At 30.6% G+C, this 20,190-nt stretch overlaps 1 protein-coding gene across 2 annotated transcripts in view; it reads left to right on the forward strand.

Annotated features, from left to right (window-relative positions):
* Positions 1–20,190, forward strand: part of LOC105254643 (rho GTPase-activating protein 20) — a 230,116-nt gene that overhangs the window by 30,077 nt on the left and 179,849 nt on the right. For both annotated transcript variants that reach the window (XM_025413936.1, XM_025413935.1), the window contains exons 2-3: positions 15,432–15,621; positions 16,030–16,214. In XM_025413936.1, the coding sequence (XP_025269721.1) occupies positions 15,432–15,621; positions 16,030–16,214 (375 nt within the window). The remainder of the gene's footprint in view (positions 1–15,431; positions 15,622–16,029; positions 16,215–20,190) is intronic.

The raw sequence follows: 20,190 nt of genomic DNA on the forward strand, positions 1-20,190 counted from the left end.
TCCGTGTTAGCGGATTAATTATTCGCGGATGTACAACTGATTTCATCGCTGTACACATAAAAAATAAACACATGTCTTTATATTTTTTTTTAAATAGGAAAACGCATCATACATTTGTGCGCTGTATTTGTGGGGATAATGACATTTAATAAGTTGCGATATTACGTGTACAATTTACAGCGTCAGCCTCGTGTAAATTCCTGTACTTTTCATTTTACACTCGTGTGGACTTGATAGGCTTTCTCTTTCTTCCTATGCGTGTCGCGATCATATCATATTTTTGCACTTATTATAATATCAAAGATGGACATTAAACGTTACATTACGTTATGTTTAATACATATATTTATATAACGTGAAAGTGCTTGTAAAATATATTAAAAATGAATGAATTAATAATAATAAATTTCACATTAAGATTTAATTTCACATGCGATATGAAAATATTAAAAAATTCTAATCTAAAATCTAGTCTAGAATTTTACTTTAAAGATTAGAATCAAACTCAATCTATCAATTATTAATTGAAATTTCATGATTTAAATATAATTCAAATATATTCTAAAGTTATTTATAATTATTCGAAATATGAAACAGAAGCTGTAATATAACGTCTATAGTCTATTATTAAGCATCATAGTCAGGGGAAATACTCGCATCTGAATACGCTAAATATTTTACTTTCAGTCAATTCTTGACTCCGTTTAAGATAATAACATGCTTCTCAGGAAAACTGCCAATTATATTTCTCTCAGCATTGATGACGAAATAGAATATAAACGAAGGTGAAAGGGAGATACACAGAATGCGCCTTTCGCTTTCAATCATATCTTCTTTAAACGCGTGCATAAAATTCGCATATCTTTAACGAGCTCCCAAATTTCATGCACGCAATGTTAGTCTTTCGCTCTAATGTTGGTTTGTTTAAGATCTCTCTCGAAACTTTTTTCACGTTTACCCATTCCCGATTGGCAAATATTTGTACGGTGCTGACTGACTTTTGCCTCGCGAGGATCGTTTCAGCTGGGAACATTTGTGAACGAAAGACAGTCAGTTCTCGATCGTAAAGAAAGTATCTGGAAAAGAAGACAAGGCCGTGCGATAAGTTCTGACTTGACTTTATCGGCGTAAAATATCTACCGTTACGATGTTTTTTAATTTCCACTTCACGGCCGACTTTATCGTCTCAATGTCGAAGCACTGACCTCGGGCTCGTTTGAAGATTCTTCGGTTTCTTAATGACGAGATCTAGCGCGATAATAACCGCGTAATAAGCGATTGATGCTTTTTTTGCATCATCATCATCGAGAAATCCCAGGCCGTTAACCCTGCAAAGCAGTTCCAGCAACGCACTGTGCATGACTTTAAACAGCTATTTCTCGCTGCTGCAGAAATCAGGTAGAAATTTATTGCGATTTCTAAAAGATACCCGTAAAAGATACCGGTGTCTCCTGCATTGCAAATGCGTGAGTTGTTACGAAACAATAATATCACTGACTAAACGGAAGACTTCATCGCGCATTTAACCAATTTTCCACTGCCAGTGTCATTATATTCTTAATCGATTTTCTCCAACAACTTCATCCGAGATATGTAACATTACATAAGGATTTATGTAAGATATGAAATAAGAAATATTCTTACGAATCAAGAACTAAATCGTACGAGTCAAGTCGCATAAATGCAAAATTTACAAACTATTTTTTTACATAATTATATTTTAATAATAATATACTTGTAATAAATAGTGCAATAATGTAATAAATATTTTTTAACGATTTTCTTGGGTTAATAAATCGTTCAAGTTATAAATTTAAATTAAGGAAGTAACAGAGTTCCTTAGATAAAATGCAAAATTGAGAAACTATTTTTTTACATAATTATATTTTAATAATAACATACTTGTGATAAATAGTGCAATAATGTAATGTAATAATTTTTAACGGTTTTCTTGGGTTAATAAATCGTTCAAGTTGTAAATCTAAATTAAGGAAGTAACGACAGAGTTCCTTAGATAAAGCTGTTTACCCAAAACTGTCTCACAAAATTAACGTACGCAGAGTTTATCTGAGTGATTAGCAGTTTACCTCGCGATTATATTACACACTCGATAAATATATCGAGAATTTTTGCCGCATCCTTTGTATAACCTTCACGATTAAACGATGGATTAACGTATAAGGTTAGTACCTTACATGAGATGATTCATAAGGTCAAACCGCTCGTATATCGTTCCCGTTATCGGGATTGTAATAAAATTTTACCACGATCGATGAGCCGACATGAAAAATCAACTAATCCGTTATCATGGGAAATCCTTCCTCTTTTCTCGTTGATAAAACCGCGACCGTTAAATGGACACTACGCACGCACATGGAACCACCCACGCGAATCGTCCTTGCCGCCGCCGGCGCGGTTCGTCTCGCCTTTTTCAGAGAATTGTCCTGATGACCTAGAGAGAGGAGCAGTAGGTGTGCCTTTTTTTACTGTTATCTTCTGGACAATGCAATTTGTTAGAACTTATCTCTCATCTCTTAATTTGTCTATGCGTAAATTATACCTCCGTTATTATTTTCTTACGATACGATGCGTACGTATTCTTATGTCATTTTCTTATCATTTTTTTTATCTGTATAATCAAGAGAAAAGAAAAATACTTTCATTTTTTTTTCTCGAAATGTTTCTGTTCGATCAAAAGTTTTCTCTTTGGTGCTTCCTTTCCTGCAATTTTATCATTGTATTCGCTTATTATGTAACATTAGATCATAATGACGTTTTAGATTGTAGAATAGAAAAGAGTGGGTGGACTTTTTTACTTATTATATTTACAAGAGATTGTAGCAATATGAATACAATTGAGACTTGAAACATCGAAATGTAATTTTAGCTTTCTTATAAAATCTAATTTTAAAAAAAAACTATCTTTTAATAAGATCATAATAATTTTTTAATAAAAATAAGAAATTAAAAAATTAAACTAAAATAATTAAATTAAGTAATAAATTAAAAATAATGATTTTATTAGGTATCGTCAAAATAATGAGATACCGAAACATTTATCTTTACTTTAGACGGCACACTTTATAATTGACTCCGATAAAATCTTTGTTATTTTTTATCATTACATTTGTGCTGAAGAGGGCCCAAAAATAGGGTCGAACGTTCGCAACATTTCTTTCATTGTAATTTGTTCCATACTTATTTGTTTGTATAATAAATACTGTGTTATCGACACTTGACTCGTATTACCATTAAAACTGATTTGTTTAATTTTATATTTCGAGTCTTATATTTTTAATAATTAAAAATAAGCATTTTATACTTTTAACTTTTGTTATATTATCATGATTATTAAACAGAACCTGTCATATTTTCATTTATGCTGGGATGAGATCTTTACGAGCTACCAGCTGTACGAAGTATCTATTTTCGATCGTATACGAGCTGCGCAACGTAACGTAACGCGCTGTTACGCGCTTCGAAATGACGTTTCCAGGAAATTCGCTTTCGTTCATAGAGATCAGTGGCCCCTGGCCATTGGGTCAGGCAAATTTAGATATGCCGTGTATACGTCATGCCGTATACGTCTGTTCTCGCTACATAACCACGGAAGATTTATGCGAATGTCGAAAGCGCATCATCAGCAATGGACAATGGCGTTTAAGTGTAAGACCACAACGTGCCATGATCCGTTAAAGCAATCAAACATCACTCCATTCGGGATAAATCGAGACTGAGAAGTATCTCGCAATCCGCGTTTCTCTCATGGATCAGGAAACATCACGCAATATTTATAAGTAATTGATTGTGGTCCTTCATGGATTATAATATGTAGATTCGATTTTTTTCAACATTTTAATATTGTACTTTTTCAGCGATAATCGAAATTGATTAGGAGGGATAACTTAGTTTATCCTCCCTCTTTTTTCTCCATTGCAGATTTTAATTTATATATTTTATATATTTTATATATTTTATATATTTTTTATATATTTATATATTTTATATATTTATTTATGTCTTTATCCATTTATTATAAATTATATGAAGACGTGCGTGTAAGCTTGGTTATTATCTCGCGTATTGTTTGTCGACCGCGATAGTAATGTTGCGAAGGGTGGCTGGAACTTACTAGTCGTAATGATGCTGTCGCGTGCATATATGTCGCCACAATGGATCGTCGACAATCAGCCGCCCACGCGTTCAACAACCAGCGGTCCGCTGCAAATAGCATTGCTGGCGCCGCCACGATTGAGCGGATGCGCACGATCGTGGAAGAACGAAAGTTGATGAAAGGATAGAAAAGGTAACATGTGACTTTTAATTTGATTCCTTATAATTTGAACAAACAAAAATAGATATGAATATACACATAAATAAATAAGATAGCAATAATAATTTAATATTTTAAAATGTTATTTAAATCGTTTATTTTTCTATAAGATGCAAATTTTTCGAAATAGCTATTAATTTTACGTGATCAATAATCCTTTAATATTGATAACGGTCGAAGACGTCATACGCACACACGCAAAGCGCACTCGTACGTGAGCCAAGAGAGAGAATTTATTTTTCATTAAATTTTATCTTTTTATATAATTTAATTATTATTTAATTTAATAGAATGAATGCCGGACTTTGATGCACGCAGTTAAGCCGCATTTCTTAAAGAAAGAAAAGAAAAGTATCTGAAAAAACATTTTTTGTATTTTCAATTTGCATCATACATTTTTTGTGTTCGATCTTGAGAAGAGTCTTCTCTATCCCCATTCTATCTAACAGAGCATTGGGATTCCGTTCGCTCTTGAGCTTTTATTAACAATCACGATAACAATGTTATCCCGATAATATGTTCTCAAGAATTCAGTTTCGTTGACGGGAACAAGCGGAAATGAAAGCAGATTTTCTCCCCTCTAATTTGTACGTCCGCTATTTTTTTCTCTTTTTTTTTATTTATCTCTTAATACAAATATATATTTATTTACTACTTCTTTATTTCGCAATTTTAATTGTTCTAATCTTGTCTCCAGACTGGATTCGATTTTAGAATCTTTCCTTTCAATTGGCAACTATTCTGCCACTGAACTATAATTCCCTGTTCCATTTTATATTCTTTTTATTTGCTTATAATATTAAGTGTAATTATTTGAAATAAAGATATTATTAAAATTTACATAAACTTAGCTAAATATTTTAATTTCAATTATAATAATTATAATAATTAATTATTTGATAATATCAATGTAATTTTTTTCTTTTTATGTATAATTATTTATTCTTTTTGCAAATAAAAATAAATGACACAATGCAAATATATCACTTATTTTTATGTAACACATATCGAGATTAATATATATTTTTTATATTTTTTAAAATAAATGATTTTGGTGTATCCTTATATAATGGCGATTAACATTGTACGACTTTGTTGCTTTTGTAGTCGCATTCAGTGCAGTAATATATCGTTAATAGTCTATAATTATAGATTATCTTTTCTATCTTTATTAAATAATTAGTATTTTTTCTATATTTTTTTTGTTTCATTTTCATTTTCATATATTTCCTTTCTCTTTCTTCCCTATTTTTTGTTCGTTATGTCTCTTTATTTCTTCTCTATTCGTTAATATTTATGTATGCTTATTTATCAAATCTACATTTTGCAATTTTAATTGTTCTAATCGTCTTATTTTTAAAATTGTATAATCTTTTAAAAAATATAAATTATATATTAATCTCGATATATATATTACATAAAAATAAGTGAAATGCATTTACTCATTGTCATCTAGAGGGTAAAACGATATTACGATCACGCCATAGAGACAAATGAAAGAAAAAATAAAATGCTTATCTTGATGATCTGTGTCTCTTATGAATCACATGGCCATGGATAAACCGAGACATAAACGGAACTTCTCGCCAAATCGGGCTACGTTGAAATCATCATCATGAAAAATAATCACCGCCTTCGCAACTTAAGTGTTGTTCACGCAGCTAATCTCGCGACTGCCATTAGCGCAGAAAGACGGCAGATACGGCGTGATGATCTAGGAGAAGAATTGCCTGTAGGACTGTGTGTGTCCTTAGAAATGAGGTTGTATGAGGTTGTACCTAGATACAATTTATTCTAGTTCTATCCCAGTTGTTATGAGAATTATTTTAAAAAATATTGACGATATCAATATTGACGAGATGTCAATTGTTTTGTTGAAAATATGTATATTTTTATTATTATATGTGTTAAACAGATTAGAATATAAATTTTTGTTTGGATTAAAATTTATTATAATTTAAACTTTTAATGATAAAATTAGCAGAAACGTGTTATATGAACTTCAATCTGTAAAAACTTTTTAATGTATATTTTAACAAAGAAAAACTTTTATGATTAAAGATACTTGTGCGATCTAAATATAATAATATAGAGACACATACGTATATTTTTCTCTTTCAATGCATTTTTTTATAATTTTGTTTGATACTTTAATAGCTTACGTATTATTGTATTTGCAACGTGAAAGCTTCTCCTAGTCCCTGCGTCTACGACTAGATCACATAAAGCGTAAACAGTGTCATTAAGAGCTTTAGCCTCGAAACTTAACTAGCGGAAATTCTGCTGAATCCACGTTTCCTGTCACTCATTTTGCAGGTCACAGCTTTCTACTCAGAAGAATAAAGATTGTTTTATTATTATCATGTAGTAATGTTTCCGCATATTAACTAGTGAGATTTGTAGTACAGGAGAAACTCATTCGAATTATTGTGATTCTGATAATGTTTTGGATCTACAATAATAGTGTTATGACACGTATATTGCGATATTTTAATATATATTTGGACTTACAATAACATCCTGATAATGATATATACAAGGTCCGCCAAAAATAGCGGGACTCCTGAATATTTCGATAAATATACATTTTCGTGAAAAATGTTTCAAACAAAAGTTGTAGGGATTTAAATTACGCATTATATAGGAATATTAGTATGACTTTGAATAGCACCATGAAGATCACATAAAATCATTTTGAATTTTTTAAATACAATTCCCCTTTTTCATTTCATATCCTTGTAGTTTACCTCGAGACCTTTCCAAAACACTATAATTAAGTTATTTTTTATTAAGTACTTTCCGAGTTACGAAGCTTGAAATCATTTCTTAATTTTACATAAATCATAAAAAATCTAGTAAAATATTCATTTTTCAATTATCTTATCTTAATACTTTTATGTACAAAATGAGAGGAATCAATTGGTATAAAGAAAATACATAGTTCTTTTTAAGAAAAAAATATGTAATTGTTAATTGCAAATTAACTTGGAAAATACTTAATGAAAAATAATTTAATTATAGTGTTTTGGAAAGCTCTCGAGGTAAACTATAAGAATATATAATGAAAAATAGGGGGTTCTATTTAAAAAATTCAAAATGATTTTCATATAATCTTGACGGTACTATTTAAGATCATACTAATATTACTATGTAATGCGTAACTTAAAGCCCTATAACTTTTGTTTGAAACATTTTTCACGAAAATGTATATTTTTCGAAATATTCAAGGGTCCCGGCACTTTTATATCGGTACTGATGGTACAGATATATTGTATTCTTTACGTTTATCTGCCGCTTAATTTTTAAATTGATCGAATTTTTCGATCACGCTCGCCATTTAAAACGCAGGATTTCACGTTCATGAAAATTCTTTCATGGAACAATCTCAATACAGACTTTTCAGGATGTTTAATGCAACTCGCGCGCGACTGAATCGGTTGCGCGCACTGAATGACGATTTTTCATTCACGATCTTTCTCACGAATCAGTCGCGCGCGCGATTGCTCTGGCCAAAAGAAATCTCTTATCGTCGTCTGCGCATATAGTTGCGTTTGTTTGTCGTCGTAGTGGTCAATCGCGATTCGTTCCGATTCTTAAGCGAAAGGTGCGCAGTTCGGCGAATCAGTTGTTCAGTCGTTCTAGCATGGGCGAGGCCTGGAACTTATATATACATTTACACATATATACCACACATATACCTACACATATGTACTACTACGAATATTTTTTGCTGCTCTCTTAAATAGATTGACAGTTTTAAATTTCGTGCTGGGAGATGCAACACGACACATGTGTTGCCGTTTTCAAAGATGTACTTCCCTTCATTCCAGATAAAATTGGTTCAGTGAAGTTCATCTCATCAAAAAAAATTATAAAATTGATTTTAATTACTTGATTAATTTTTAATTCATTTTATTATGTATTACCTAATTATTTAGTGTAAGTAATATATTACTTAATTTACAAAAAAAATTTATTAATATTATAATATATATTTATATTATTATAGCAATATACTATATATATTTGTGAGAAGTCTAAATTTCAATTTTTTTAGATCAATCTCGATTTTATTGTTTAATCGAAAAATTGTATGATTAATATTTAATTATTCTAATGATGTTTTAAAAATGAACAAATATTTACTTATTTGCATTGAAGAAATGTTAATACTCGATCTACTATTATATTACATATATATAATAAATGTGAAACGTAGCATCCCAAAATACGATTGTTATCAGTGCGTGAAATTGCAAACATGTATTTCATTTTAAAATAGAATTTTCGTAAAATCGGCCAATATTTTGAAGTGACTTATATTTTATAGGCAGGTATTTTACAGATAGATATTTTATAGATATATTTATAATATAATACTGCACACATGTGCACAGTCGTAAAAATATCAGTCCATGCCACCTCAGAGAAAAAAAATAGAGAAAGAGAGAATGGAACTATATATAGTTACTGAGAATGGCCTTCATTGCTTGAATTATATGACAATCACGCACAGGTTCTTTGCCTGTTAAAATCCATCGGTTTTCGATTATATCTTGGTGTCATTCCGCGCATCTGTTTAATACATAATAAATTATGTTAACAGGTAGTGATATGTTAATCGATAAATATATTACTACAATTTCCATTACAATAATTTATTTGTTCACATATAGTCATATAGTTTGCAAATTTATTTTTTTTCAAGTGTAGAACTTATAAATTATATATTTTATGGAATGTTAAAAAACTTTAGTAAGTGAAATATAGTATATATAAATTTAAAAATTTATATATTTGTTTACAATGTTTTTACATGTGTTTTAATATTTTAAATCTAATTGCTAAATAATTCTAAAATCGTAATTGACAGTCTCTGTTTAAAATCTTATAAAATAAATGTCGCATTATATTCTAACAAAGATAACAATATACTATAGCTAAATATCTTGGAGAAGGACTTTATCAGTCAGACAATGTTTATGAAATAATGTCAGACACACGCTCGAGCAATCATCTACGGTCATTCTATTCTAATTCTCTTCTGGTGTGGCTGAATGAGTAATAATATCAGAGATGTGATTTACTAAAGTGACAAATTTGACTTTAGTAACAGGCAATAATGCTTAAGCAACTTGTACAAACAGCAGGAGGTGGCAATATAAGCACATGATAATATTGAATGCAGTTTTTTTTGTATATGTAAAAATATAATATATTGCTAATAATATAAAATATGTCTGCAGCACAACAATAACGTCAAAATTATGATAGAACACAAGAGAAAATTTTTCTTCAATTTGAAATTTTTTAGATATTTATATGTATAATTATATTTATATAATTAAATGCTTCATATAATAATTTCATAGATTTTTAAGTATATAAAATTGTTCTCTTTATATATATTTTAGCACATCATTTAAGTCTGTAGAAGAAATTTTTGAACATACAATTTATCGAAGAGCCTTTGTAGATTTATGAAATTTATACAATTTATCGAAGTTGCATAGATTTATGAAATAAATTTGCAATTCTATATTTTCTATATTTATAAATCTATATTCAAATTCCTTTAGTTGTCCAATTATTCAAAGCTTAATCTCTCTAGTCGCAATCATGAAGACAAACGACGATCTTGACACTTATGAATTTCTCCGTTAAACGCACGTCTTGACATTTTGACAAATAAAGTTCCACACCGTGTATTATTTAGTTTTGCCATTCCTGTATCAATTCTCCGTTATGAGCGAATTGTACATGCGTGCATAATACACACATGGAAAATATGTATCACAAAGATTTTGGTCTGCTGCATACCTAATTGCACAAGACGATTAGTGGTTTCTCGGAGCAAATTTTCTGCAGTCCATCTGCTAGTGGAATTAATTGCTCAACTCCTCTCCATTTCAGTAGCGTATTCACCGATAGATCTAAGCGATCATTTAAGATTTTAATCGTTGAGAGACTTATTTTAAGAAACTTATTTTTCTTAAATTTTTAAATGTTTATAAATAAGCAATACACACATTTTTCTATGATTTAATTGAACGATAGTCATGCATTTTACGCTAAAAAAAATTTAGAGCTTTTCCAACCTTTTTAATATGTTTTCTAAATTATTGTTGCAAACAAAAATTAAAAAAAAAATTATTTCAGCAACATTTTGCAGAGTCTAAACACGTTGGGTGCTCTAAATCCACTACTGTTCGCATTACACGCGAAATACAAGTCCGCTCTCTTCCGCCTCGGCAGAATGCCCTGGCCTGTGATCGATGTAACGACGCTCATTGTCTCATAATGAGTCTGGGAGGGACAGGATGCCTGTGCATGCACATTTCGTTTCGAACGAGGCACTACACATATATACACACATGTACATACTTGCCTATTTAACAGCCGATGGAAATCCATCATCTGTCACGCGAACAAGGAAACAATAAACGAATTCGTACAGTCCACTCGATAGGCTTACATATGACATATAGACATGTAGTCGCAGAAATATTTCGCGAACGTCTTAGCGCAATTGTTACATTGCACTTATCCTGTGTCATATATATGTAATTTACGCTTGCACATCAAGTATACGTGCTCGATCGCTATGACATATCAAGGAAAAAGTGCAACGACATCGACCAGGTGATTCACCGAACAATGGGGAGCGATACGTTCAATAGCGACGACGGATTTGCGGATAGATAAGTATGATGCGCTGCAACAATATGGTCTTCTTTCAAACATATCCTGCTGCGAGACGCAATCTTACAAACCTTTTCAATTTGCGATAAGAGCCTTGCGAAATATCGGCTGGGAAGAATGCAAGTACAACGTTGCTGTTTCGTGCAAGCGAAATCACTGGGCTGAATAATTGGACGAAGAAACGATGTCTCTCATGCCGGGAAGAAAATAAATTCTGAGAGTTAATCTCTCTCAAAGAGAGTCATTTCCGGCTAACCGGAAGGCCAAATGAGCCGTATCGTCGGTTTTCATCGTTATCTCCGTCTTTCTCTCTCTTACTTATTTGGATTTAAATCTTTTTACCAAAAAGATACAATAATCTTGTTGAATTCCAGATTCAATTTTAAAAACCGGTGAAAGTACGGAGCCGTTAATCGATCACCACTCTTTTATTTTGTTATAACTTGATCTTTAAACGAGATACATGTTTATAACGAGGTAGTTTAATCGAATCTATTAAGAACTTGGTTAGTTAATAAGTATTGAGTAAAATATGTTCACGAATGTAAAAAAACATGCGATTTCGAACATATATATTGTGTATATTTTTTACATATTGCTATTAAACTTGATGTGGAGTTTTGATTATACTTTTATACAAAGAGCATTATTTTTATCTTATTTATTTTTGACCGGCTACCGTAATATTGGAGATCTTGAAGATATGCGGCTGGTAGATTTGTGATGTTATTCTTTTGATATTTGCCCGCGAGAGAAAGGCAAACGAATAAAAGTCGAAGGAGAATAAGAAAGGGTCAAGAAGATGATCAAAAAGAGGGGCAAAAAAGAGAGAGGGGAAAGAGTAAGATATGTTGTAGCGAGAGAGAGACGTAGACCGGTATAATTATGCAATTTAGATTCAGCTTTACAATTCCGGTTTGGCTTTATTAAAAGCGAGAGTGGGCGTGTGACCTCCTCTTTCTCTCTCCAATCAAGAGTATCTTGCACACATTCGCTAAAGGGAGGGATAACGCGTTCTTCGCATAAATGCAACATCGGTGAATCCCGCGTTCTGGACATTACTTCTCGAAAGACTGCCATGAATCTTCCCGACGATGCATTATAGCCGCGGATTCGGTAACCTCGCGGACAATCGCTCTCGCGTTAAATCACATCGCGTGAAACGCGCGTACGAGCTTAATGATCTGAATTATGCGAACAGCGAGAAAGATAAATCGTCCCAATTATCGCAGATCCGCGAAACCGCTTATCAATATGATTTAGGTAATCTTGAAGTAAATGCATTTTTATATCACCAGAATTAAAAATTGAAGGCATATGAAACAAAAAGAGAATATTTCTCGCGTCAAAAATAAAACAATAAAAAAGGCACGCAAAAATTAGTATTGAAATGTCGCTACTTTTAGATATTCAAAATATAATTACGTGTTTGTATAATATATATGTAAGGCAGAAATAAGAATATATTTGAAAAATATATAGAAATTCGTGCTTATCGATAATGATAAAATATCAAGTATATGTTATGCAATTAAACTGACTGGATTGCAAGTTAGAGAAACTGGATAAGTATGTTTAGTATACAGTTTATATAAGAAAATGTATACTTAAATTTTTTATAAATGCAATATCGATGATTCATTGCCGTTACGTCATTTTAATGGATCCAATATTAGGGTCACGGATGACTGACGCTTTCAGTATCGTGAGAATCGTTAGTGACTGGCGATTATACAAGATGCTTCAAACTTAGCGAATCATATTTTAACAACGGATTTTTATTTTTTATTTTAGATTTTTTTTCTTAATGAAAAGATTGATTCCGTTATTTTTGAAGCATAATTCATGAAAATATGCATATTTTCATGAATTATAATTAAGATAAACTAGTAATTATCAAAAAATAATAAAAATTGCCTAACTGTAGAATAACAAATTTTTATAGAGGTATAATAATTAGAGAATAATTATTTTTAATTATGTAATAGAATTAATAGACACTAATAAGTATAATTATTTCTTTTCTTTCAACATAAATGTATAAACCCATGTGATATTCTCAGTGTGCCAAACTTGTTGAACCATGAAAACTTTACGTGTACGCAAATAGGGGAATTAGAAAATTACATTTAAGCTCGTTAAAACGGCAGCTTGACGATGCGAGCACTATGCTAATTAATACGGCTTTTTTAACGGTGACTCATTTCACGTTATTATATTTATCTATATTTAAATGAAAAAGATGTGTCTATTTTTTGTATTATTTTTGTATATTTCTATCAAGTCGGAGAAAAGTTATTTATATATTTGAATCGGCTGCGTTATATTAAAAGAGAGAAAAGCGTGATCTTAAATGAACAGTATATTTAGTTTAATCCTTCTCTTACTACTGGATTCCACTGAATCATAGGGATCGTATCATTGATCTAGGGTTTGTGTGAACATACCATATCATTTTCTTCGATCCCCTTTCCCTCTTCGCCGTCCACGGCACGAGTCGACGATTATTTGTATGATTATTTTTGATGTATGAGCAACTTTTATGCACTCAATCTGTGAACCATGACATTAGAAATATATCGGCATAAATTATGCGTCAGATAATCATTAGTCGATGACATAAAGTTAGATTGTAAAATTAATATTGGATAACGAATGAACACATAAACAAGGATAATGCATGATTTTTGTTTTTCGCCATGTTGATTAAAACGTTCCAATACTCGGAGTTCGCTCGTTTAATTACGATGCCGGAAAATTGTTTTAATAACTCATTACGTGACATAAAAATATTACGTATTAACCCTTAGATTTTCAATACCATTTATATTGCCTAACTATCCTATAATCCCATAAAATTTATTTTATTAAGATTGAAGATTTATTTATTATTGCAGATATCTGAATGGTATAAAACGTAAATTCCAAAGATATTCAATCTATAAATAATATTGTAAAGTAAAAGCTTAAGGAAACAATATAAAATATTATAATTAATATTTTAAATAAATTAATTTTAAATTAATGATAATTTTTAAAAAACCTTTCAGATAGAAAAATTTCGCAATATTTCTTAATATTTCTTCGGAAATATATCTTTTATGCTTTTTATTATTATTTTTTACACACGTGACATTGTTTACTAAAACAATTTTCTTTAAAGTATTACATATTAAAGTATTACATTATTAATTATCTTTGCTTTGTTGCTTTAATCGAAGATATGTTTTATATATGCACATATAATATTATATGATTATATGATTAATATTATATGATTAGCGCGATAATTACCTATTTGAACAATATAAAATACATGTATGTTTAAAGATATAAGAAAGAGTTTACTTGCACTTTAATGGGCAATCGATTTCAACCGACAACTTCCTCGTCCTTAGTCCATTAAGTCGCAGATTTATTGCAGATATTTAAGAAAATAACTGTACTTCCACCTCGTCTTCCACAAATGCCGGAATATCTGAAGGATTCGCGCGAATTACGATTGTACAATTACCGTATTATATATATTTATATACGATGCGACGAACATTCGTATACAAGTTGGATCACAAGGGGCCACCGGAAGGTCGATGTACGGTCTTTTGCCTGATGTAGATTTCTGAACCCTTAACATTTATCTGATCCCCTTTGCGCCGCTGTTCACATTGCCAAACCGTAAATACACGTGCGCTTTAATTATGCGCTGTCTTCGCGTTCCTTAACATAGCAACCAAGATTTCGAGAATTAGTCGGTTGGGGCTACCGTAAGTGTAAAGTTATGGAATGTATGCCCCGAGATTCGACGCTTTTTATAAGGTTGTGCCTCTCCCTCCTCCTCCCGCCAGTCGCATAATTAGAACATTTCGAGTTTTCTGGTTGGACGAACCAGTTTCCTACACAAAGAAAGTTTAATTAAATAGATACTATAGCAAGTCTCGACTTTCTTGATACTTTCTTGATACGTTTAAGACAGAATACACTTTTATTACTTTGGCTGATCTCTGGTGATGATTAACATTTTATTAATCCGTTATTTTTTGTGATTGTTATTCTATTAAAATATTAATTGAAAGTTTATGATATATTTAATAATTTATTTGAATATGATATAATTAAAATATGGTTATATATATAAACCTGTCAATGATGTCGACATTTTAAAAATATCTAACTACACGAAGTTTAATTCATAATTATTAGAATATATTTTTAAAAATCATTTATGGAAAATGCTTATAACAATTTTTATACAACTTTTATACAACATAATCCAATACGAAAATTTTTATTTGTGAATTATGCATGATTCTTTGATTCTTATAAGCTGATTATTTGATTCGAAAGCGATTGATGATGTTCTTGTGCGATAATATAGTTTTTTTATTATCTGTTTTAGTTATCAGCCTCATCGCCCGGAGCTATTTCTTCCGTGGTCGCCCCGATACTACTGAAATATCGAGTATGCAGGCCTCGATTGCTGCTTGCAGGCTCAAGGGCCGAGGTTGATCCTGCAGCCGATGTAGCTCTTTTACACGGCGAAGTTTTACTTATCGAGGATTTCGCCCGACAATACAATGCAATTGGAGGTAATTAATCTCTTTTTCTGTTTTTTTTTCATTTTTATAAAAATTTTATTTTTATTTTGAGAAATTATCTAGAGTAAAATGAGAAAAATTAAATTTTATTAAATCACAAATCTAAGAAAAAAATTATTTCTTATATAATATAAAATTAATTTAGTTGTTATTCTAAAAGAAAATGTATCATTTGTAATGGAAAATTTATTCAATTAAAATTTTTGTAATTTCTTAAAGCTAACAATCGTAAAATTTTATTTTATATTTCTTATATAAAAAAAGATTGATTTATATACATATATATATTTTATTTATATACAAATGTATAACAAAATTTTGTTTTTTAATGTAAGAAAAAGTAATTAATAGCTTTGTGCTATTATTGAAACATGGAAATATGAAAATATTATTTTACAGATACAGATCGCAGGTACAGAGCCACAGAGAAGTTGTTACATGCGGAAGAAGAATATCATGAAATATTGTGCAGTGCCAAAGAATTGTATGCACGTCCGTTGGCACGAAGTTACCCCGAATTTCACGATGTTATCTTTCAACCCCTCGCAGATTTATCGCGGGTCAGTGCGGAACACTGCCAAAGGGTAAGTCAATAACATAATTATGCTAACAAAAATTGTGCGTCGTAAATTCGATATACTGAATCTTATACGAAGTTTTATAAGGACTTTGATACGAAAATTAAATTATAATGATCAACTCATCACTTTTCATATTTTGTATTTTTATTTTTATATTTTGATAAAGAAATATTTTTATATTCTTCCAAATTATATAGAAAATAAATGTGAATGAGGAGTTGTCTCTATGGTTGTTTTTATATTATACGTTACTGCATTATTATCGACGGGTTCTCCAGACATAAAGAAAAGCGCGTTGAGCAGTTCAATGAAAGATGGCGACACGTGAACCGACTTTGCACACCTGTTATACGCCTGTTGACTCACACTTGTTGCTTCTACATGAAACAATACATCTTGCTCTCTCTATTATAATGATAATAGCGCGAACTATTGTAGCTTTTTTAAGAAAAAAAAGAGAAAGAGAGAATACGATAAATATTAAATGATCGAATGTTAATTCATAACTACCATAAATCTGAGCATAAATTGTCTTCCTTTTATGATTTATTTTTCTCTTTTTCCTTATTCGATTTTTTGATAAATTTTAATATTAAATACTTTTTAGTAGTGAAATTTTTTTAAATTAAAGTTTTTTTGATAACCATTTGCATAAAATTAAACGAGAATAGAAATACCAATAATAGTAAAACATTTATTCTCATATTTGAAATTAAATGTAAAATTATTTCAGTTCATTTTTATTCGTTTACTATTTGGAGATTATCAATGTTTTAATATGGAAACCACAATCGAGAAAAGCATATGTACAGTAACGGAGGAAAACAAGTACGATTACGCGTTAATGTATATATAATTATCCTATTTAAAATAAAAATATAATATATAAATAAAGTATTATAATAAAATTGAAATTTATAAATTAGAAAAGATATATTTATATAAATTAGAAAAAAATTAGAAAAGTATATAATTTAAAATTATATAAAAATAATAAATATATCTTTTATTATCTATCTTTTTATCTATCTTTTATTATCTATCTTTTATTATCTATCTTTACTTAAATTATATATCTTACATTTTTATTGTTTGATTATTTGATTTAATCCATAATCCAAGTACGTATCAACAGTTGAAGACGAAGAGTACGTGAAAACATAAATTTAAATTCTATTTCTGCGACTTGACACAATATTGCATGATGTGTAATCGACTTTTATGTTTATAAAGGGACCGATTATACATCAAATGCGTAATTGCTTCAAGTCGCAGAAACAGAATGTAAATTTATATTTTCCCATACACTTCGGTTTCAATCTGGCCTCTGTGCTAGAGATCGTATTCGCTTATAAGCGATATATTATTATATTACTATACAATTAATCGCCACTATATAAGGACACATCAAATGTGTCCTTACCGGGACTCGATCTTTCCTTTCAGCTGGCAACCACTCTGCCACTGAATCAATTTCTTGTCCTATACCATATTGTATATCATATTGTATTCTCTTTGCTCGCTTACATATTATAATTATACATTGGAATCAAAGATTTTATTAAAATTTACATCAAATTAGCTAAATATTTTAATTTCAATTATAATAATTAATTATTTGATAAATCAATATAATAATCAATATAATAATCAATATAATAATAATTATGTGTATATAATTTTTTTCTTTTTATATATGATTATTCTTCTTGTACAAAAATAATGATACATCGCAAATATTTCACTTATTTTTATGCAATATCGAAATTAATATATAATCTTTTTTATATTGTTTAAAATAGATGATTTTGCATCCTTATATAATAGCGATTAACACTGTATTTTATTGCTTTTGTAGGACAGCATCCAGGACAATAACATTATAGTCTCTAATTATAGATTACCTTTTCTACCTTTATTAAATAACTTGTATTTTCTGTATATTCTTTCGTTTCATTCTCATTTTCATATATTTTCTTTCTTTTTGTCCCTTTATTTTTTCTATTTCTTGTCTCTCTAATTTATTCGTTAATGTATACTTATGTATACTTAATTTACGTTTTGCAATTTTAATTATTATAATTGTTTTATCTTATCTGTTTTAAAAGATATAAAAAGTAAATATTACTTTTATTATGATTGATGATAATTGCATGAAATAAATTTCAAATTATTATTTATTTCGATCAGTATTAAAGTTAACAAATTGCTCATACAATTAGTTTCACTTTCATCTTTGTTTCTGAGGATTTCTGAAACGCGATTGCACGAGTTTTTTGAACATTGAATTAATTAGCATTAAATAGATGCATGTAATAGGAATAATATATATATATATATATATATATATATACATATATATATATATATATATATATAAAATTTCGATATACTAATTAATTTAATTAATATTAATTTATAAATAAATTTAATTAACATAAATAAATAATTTCAATATGATCATAGTATTTATTAACGTATATATATAATTGATTGTTATTTTTATAAAATCATTCAATTGCAATTAAATGTATAGATCCGAATCATACAATTTCTGAGGAAAATATTCCAAATATTATAAAAATTCCACCTATGTTCGACTAATTATAAAATTTCCACGAAATTTTAAGGCAACAAGTAATCAAGTAAATCGTACAGTTATCAATTAGTATTTAAATATACGTTTTGTACGGAAAACATTCGCCAGCGCCGTAGTAACGATAAAGCGATACCCTTGCTCTTACTCCCTCACTATCGAGTCGCATTCAGCAGCGGCAACGGCAGCAGAATCCAGCCACGTGTGGACATGTTTTCTTTAGGACTGACAATAAAGAGAGGATGTCTGTCCTTCGGATGTAAACACAAAGCCGCGCGAGGGTGGGAAGGAAAGGGGACGAAGAGCCGGTTAACGAGTCAGGATGAGCGATGACGATGGTTAGCACCCTCATAAATATTGACTTTTACAAGACGACGACGAGCGGCGGTACGGGCTTCGAATCGCGGCGACGTTACTACCTCTGAGGCTGCGCCTCGCAAGCAACAGCCTCGTAAAGTGAAAAATGTTCGCGGCGCGGAGATCGTTGCGCGGGATTCGCGAGGCGAAATAACCGAGGGTGGAAACGCCCACCTTCTTTATTCTGTGCACTCAACATCGCGCGATCATCAATAACAAAGTTGCCGTGCGGCAAAAACGTCGCAAAAATCGGGCTCTTGTACTCTCTCTCTGTCATTCTTTCTCTCTCTCTTTTTCTCCTCTCCTTCCCCCATTGTCTCTCTCTGTCTCTCTTTCCCTTTCTCTCCTCGCGGTAAATCGTATTCATGTTCGGGGATCCTGTATCGAGAGAAAGGTTATTGCAGGCCGTTGGATATTAATTGTAGCGACTTATGATCTCTCTTACATTTATATTTTATTTTCGTTCCGACTGGCCGGCCTGACGTTTTAAGCGGAACGGCGACGGTAGACCTTGATACGATGCGGTACGATTTACATTTTATTTTAATAAGCGCGCAAAATGGTTACTTTTATCAGCCATCGTTGACCATATTTCGCGAAGATGATAATTTTAAGAAAAAAAAATCTGTCCAATGGAATAAATATTATATTTTATTCCCAACGTGATTGTTCAATTTCCTTTTAAAAAAAGAAAGCTATATATTTTTCTAAGAGAAAGCCGCACGAAATTTTTTTTTCATTAAAAAAAATCATTATACTTAATACTAAATTAATTAAATTCAACATAAAGTTTTTTCTTAAATCAAAGCAAAGCAGTAACATTATCCAATCAGCGAACAATCATCAGACTTGTGTAATAAAGCTCGACTATAACTCGATTGAGCCTCGGAGAAAAATGCCAGTCCCGTACGGATGAAACTGGTTTATCTCTGGTCGAAGGAATTACAAGCCGTGCCTTGTATTCCGCGTGAAGATTTACCGCAGAGCGTTTACCGAATTTTAGCGCCATAAAGAAGGTAATGCGGG

The sequence above is a fragment of the Camponotus floridanus genome, unplaced genomic scaffold (genome assembly GCF_003227725.1).
Source record: "Camponotus floridanus strain SB8 unplaced genomic scaffold, Cflo_v7.5 scaffold71, whole genome shotgun sequence".
Classification (NCBI taxonomy): Eukaryota; Metazoa; Arthropoda; class Insecta; order Hymenoptera; family Formicidae; genus Camponotus; species Camponotus floridanus.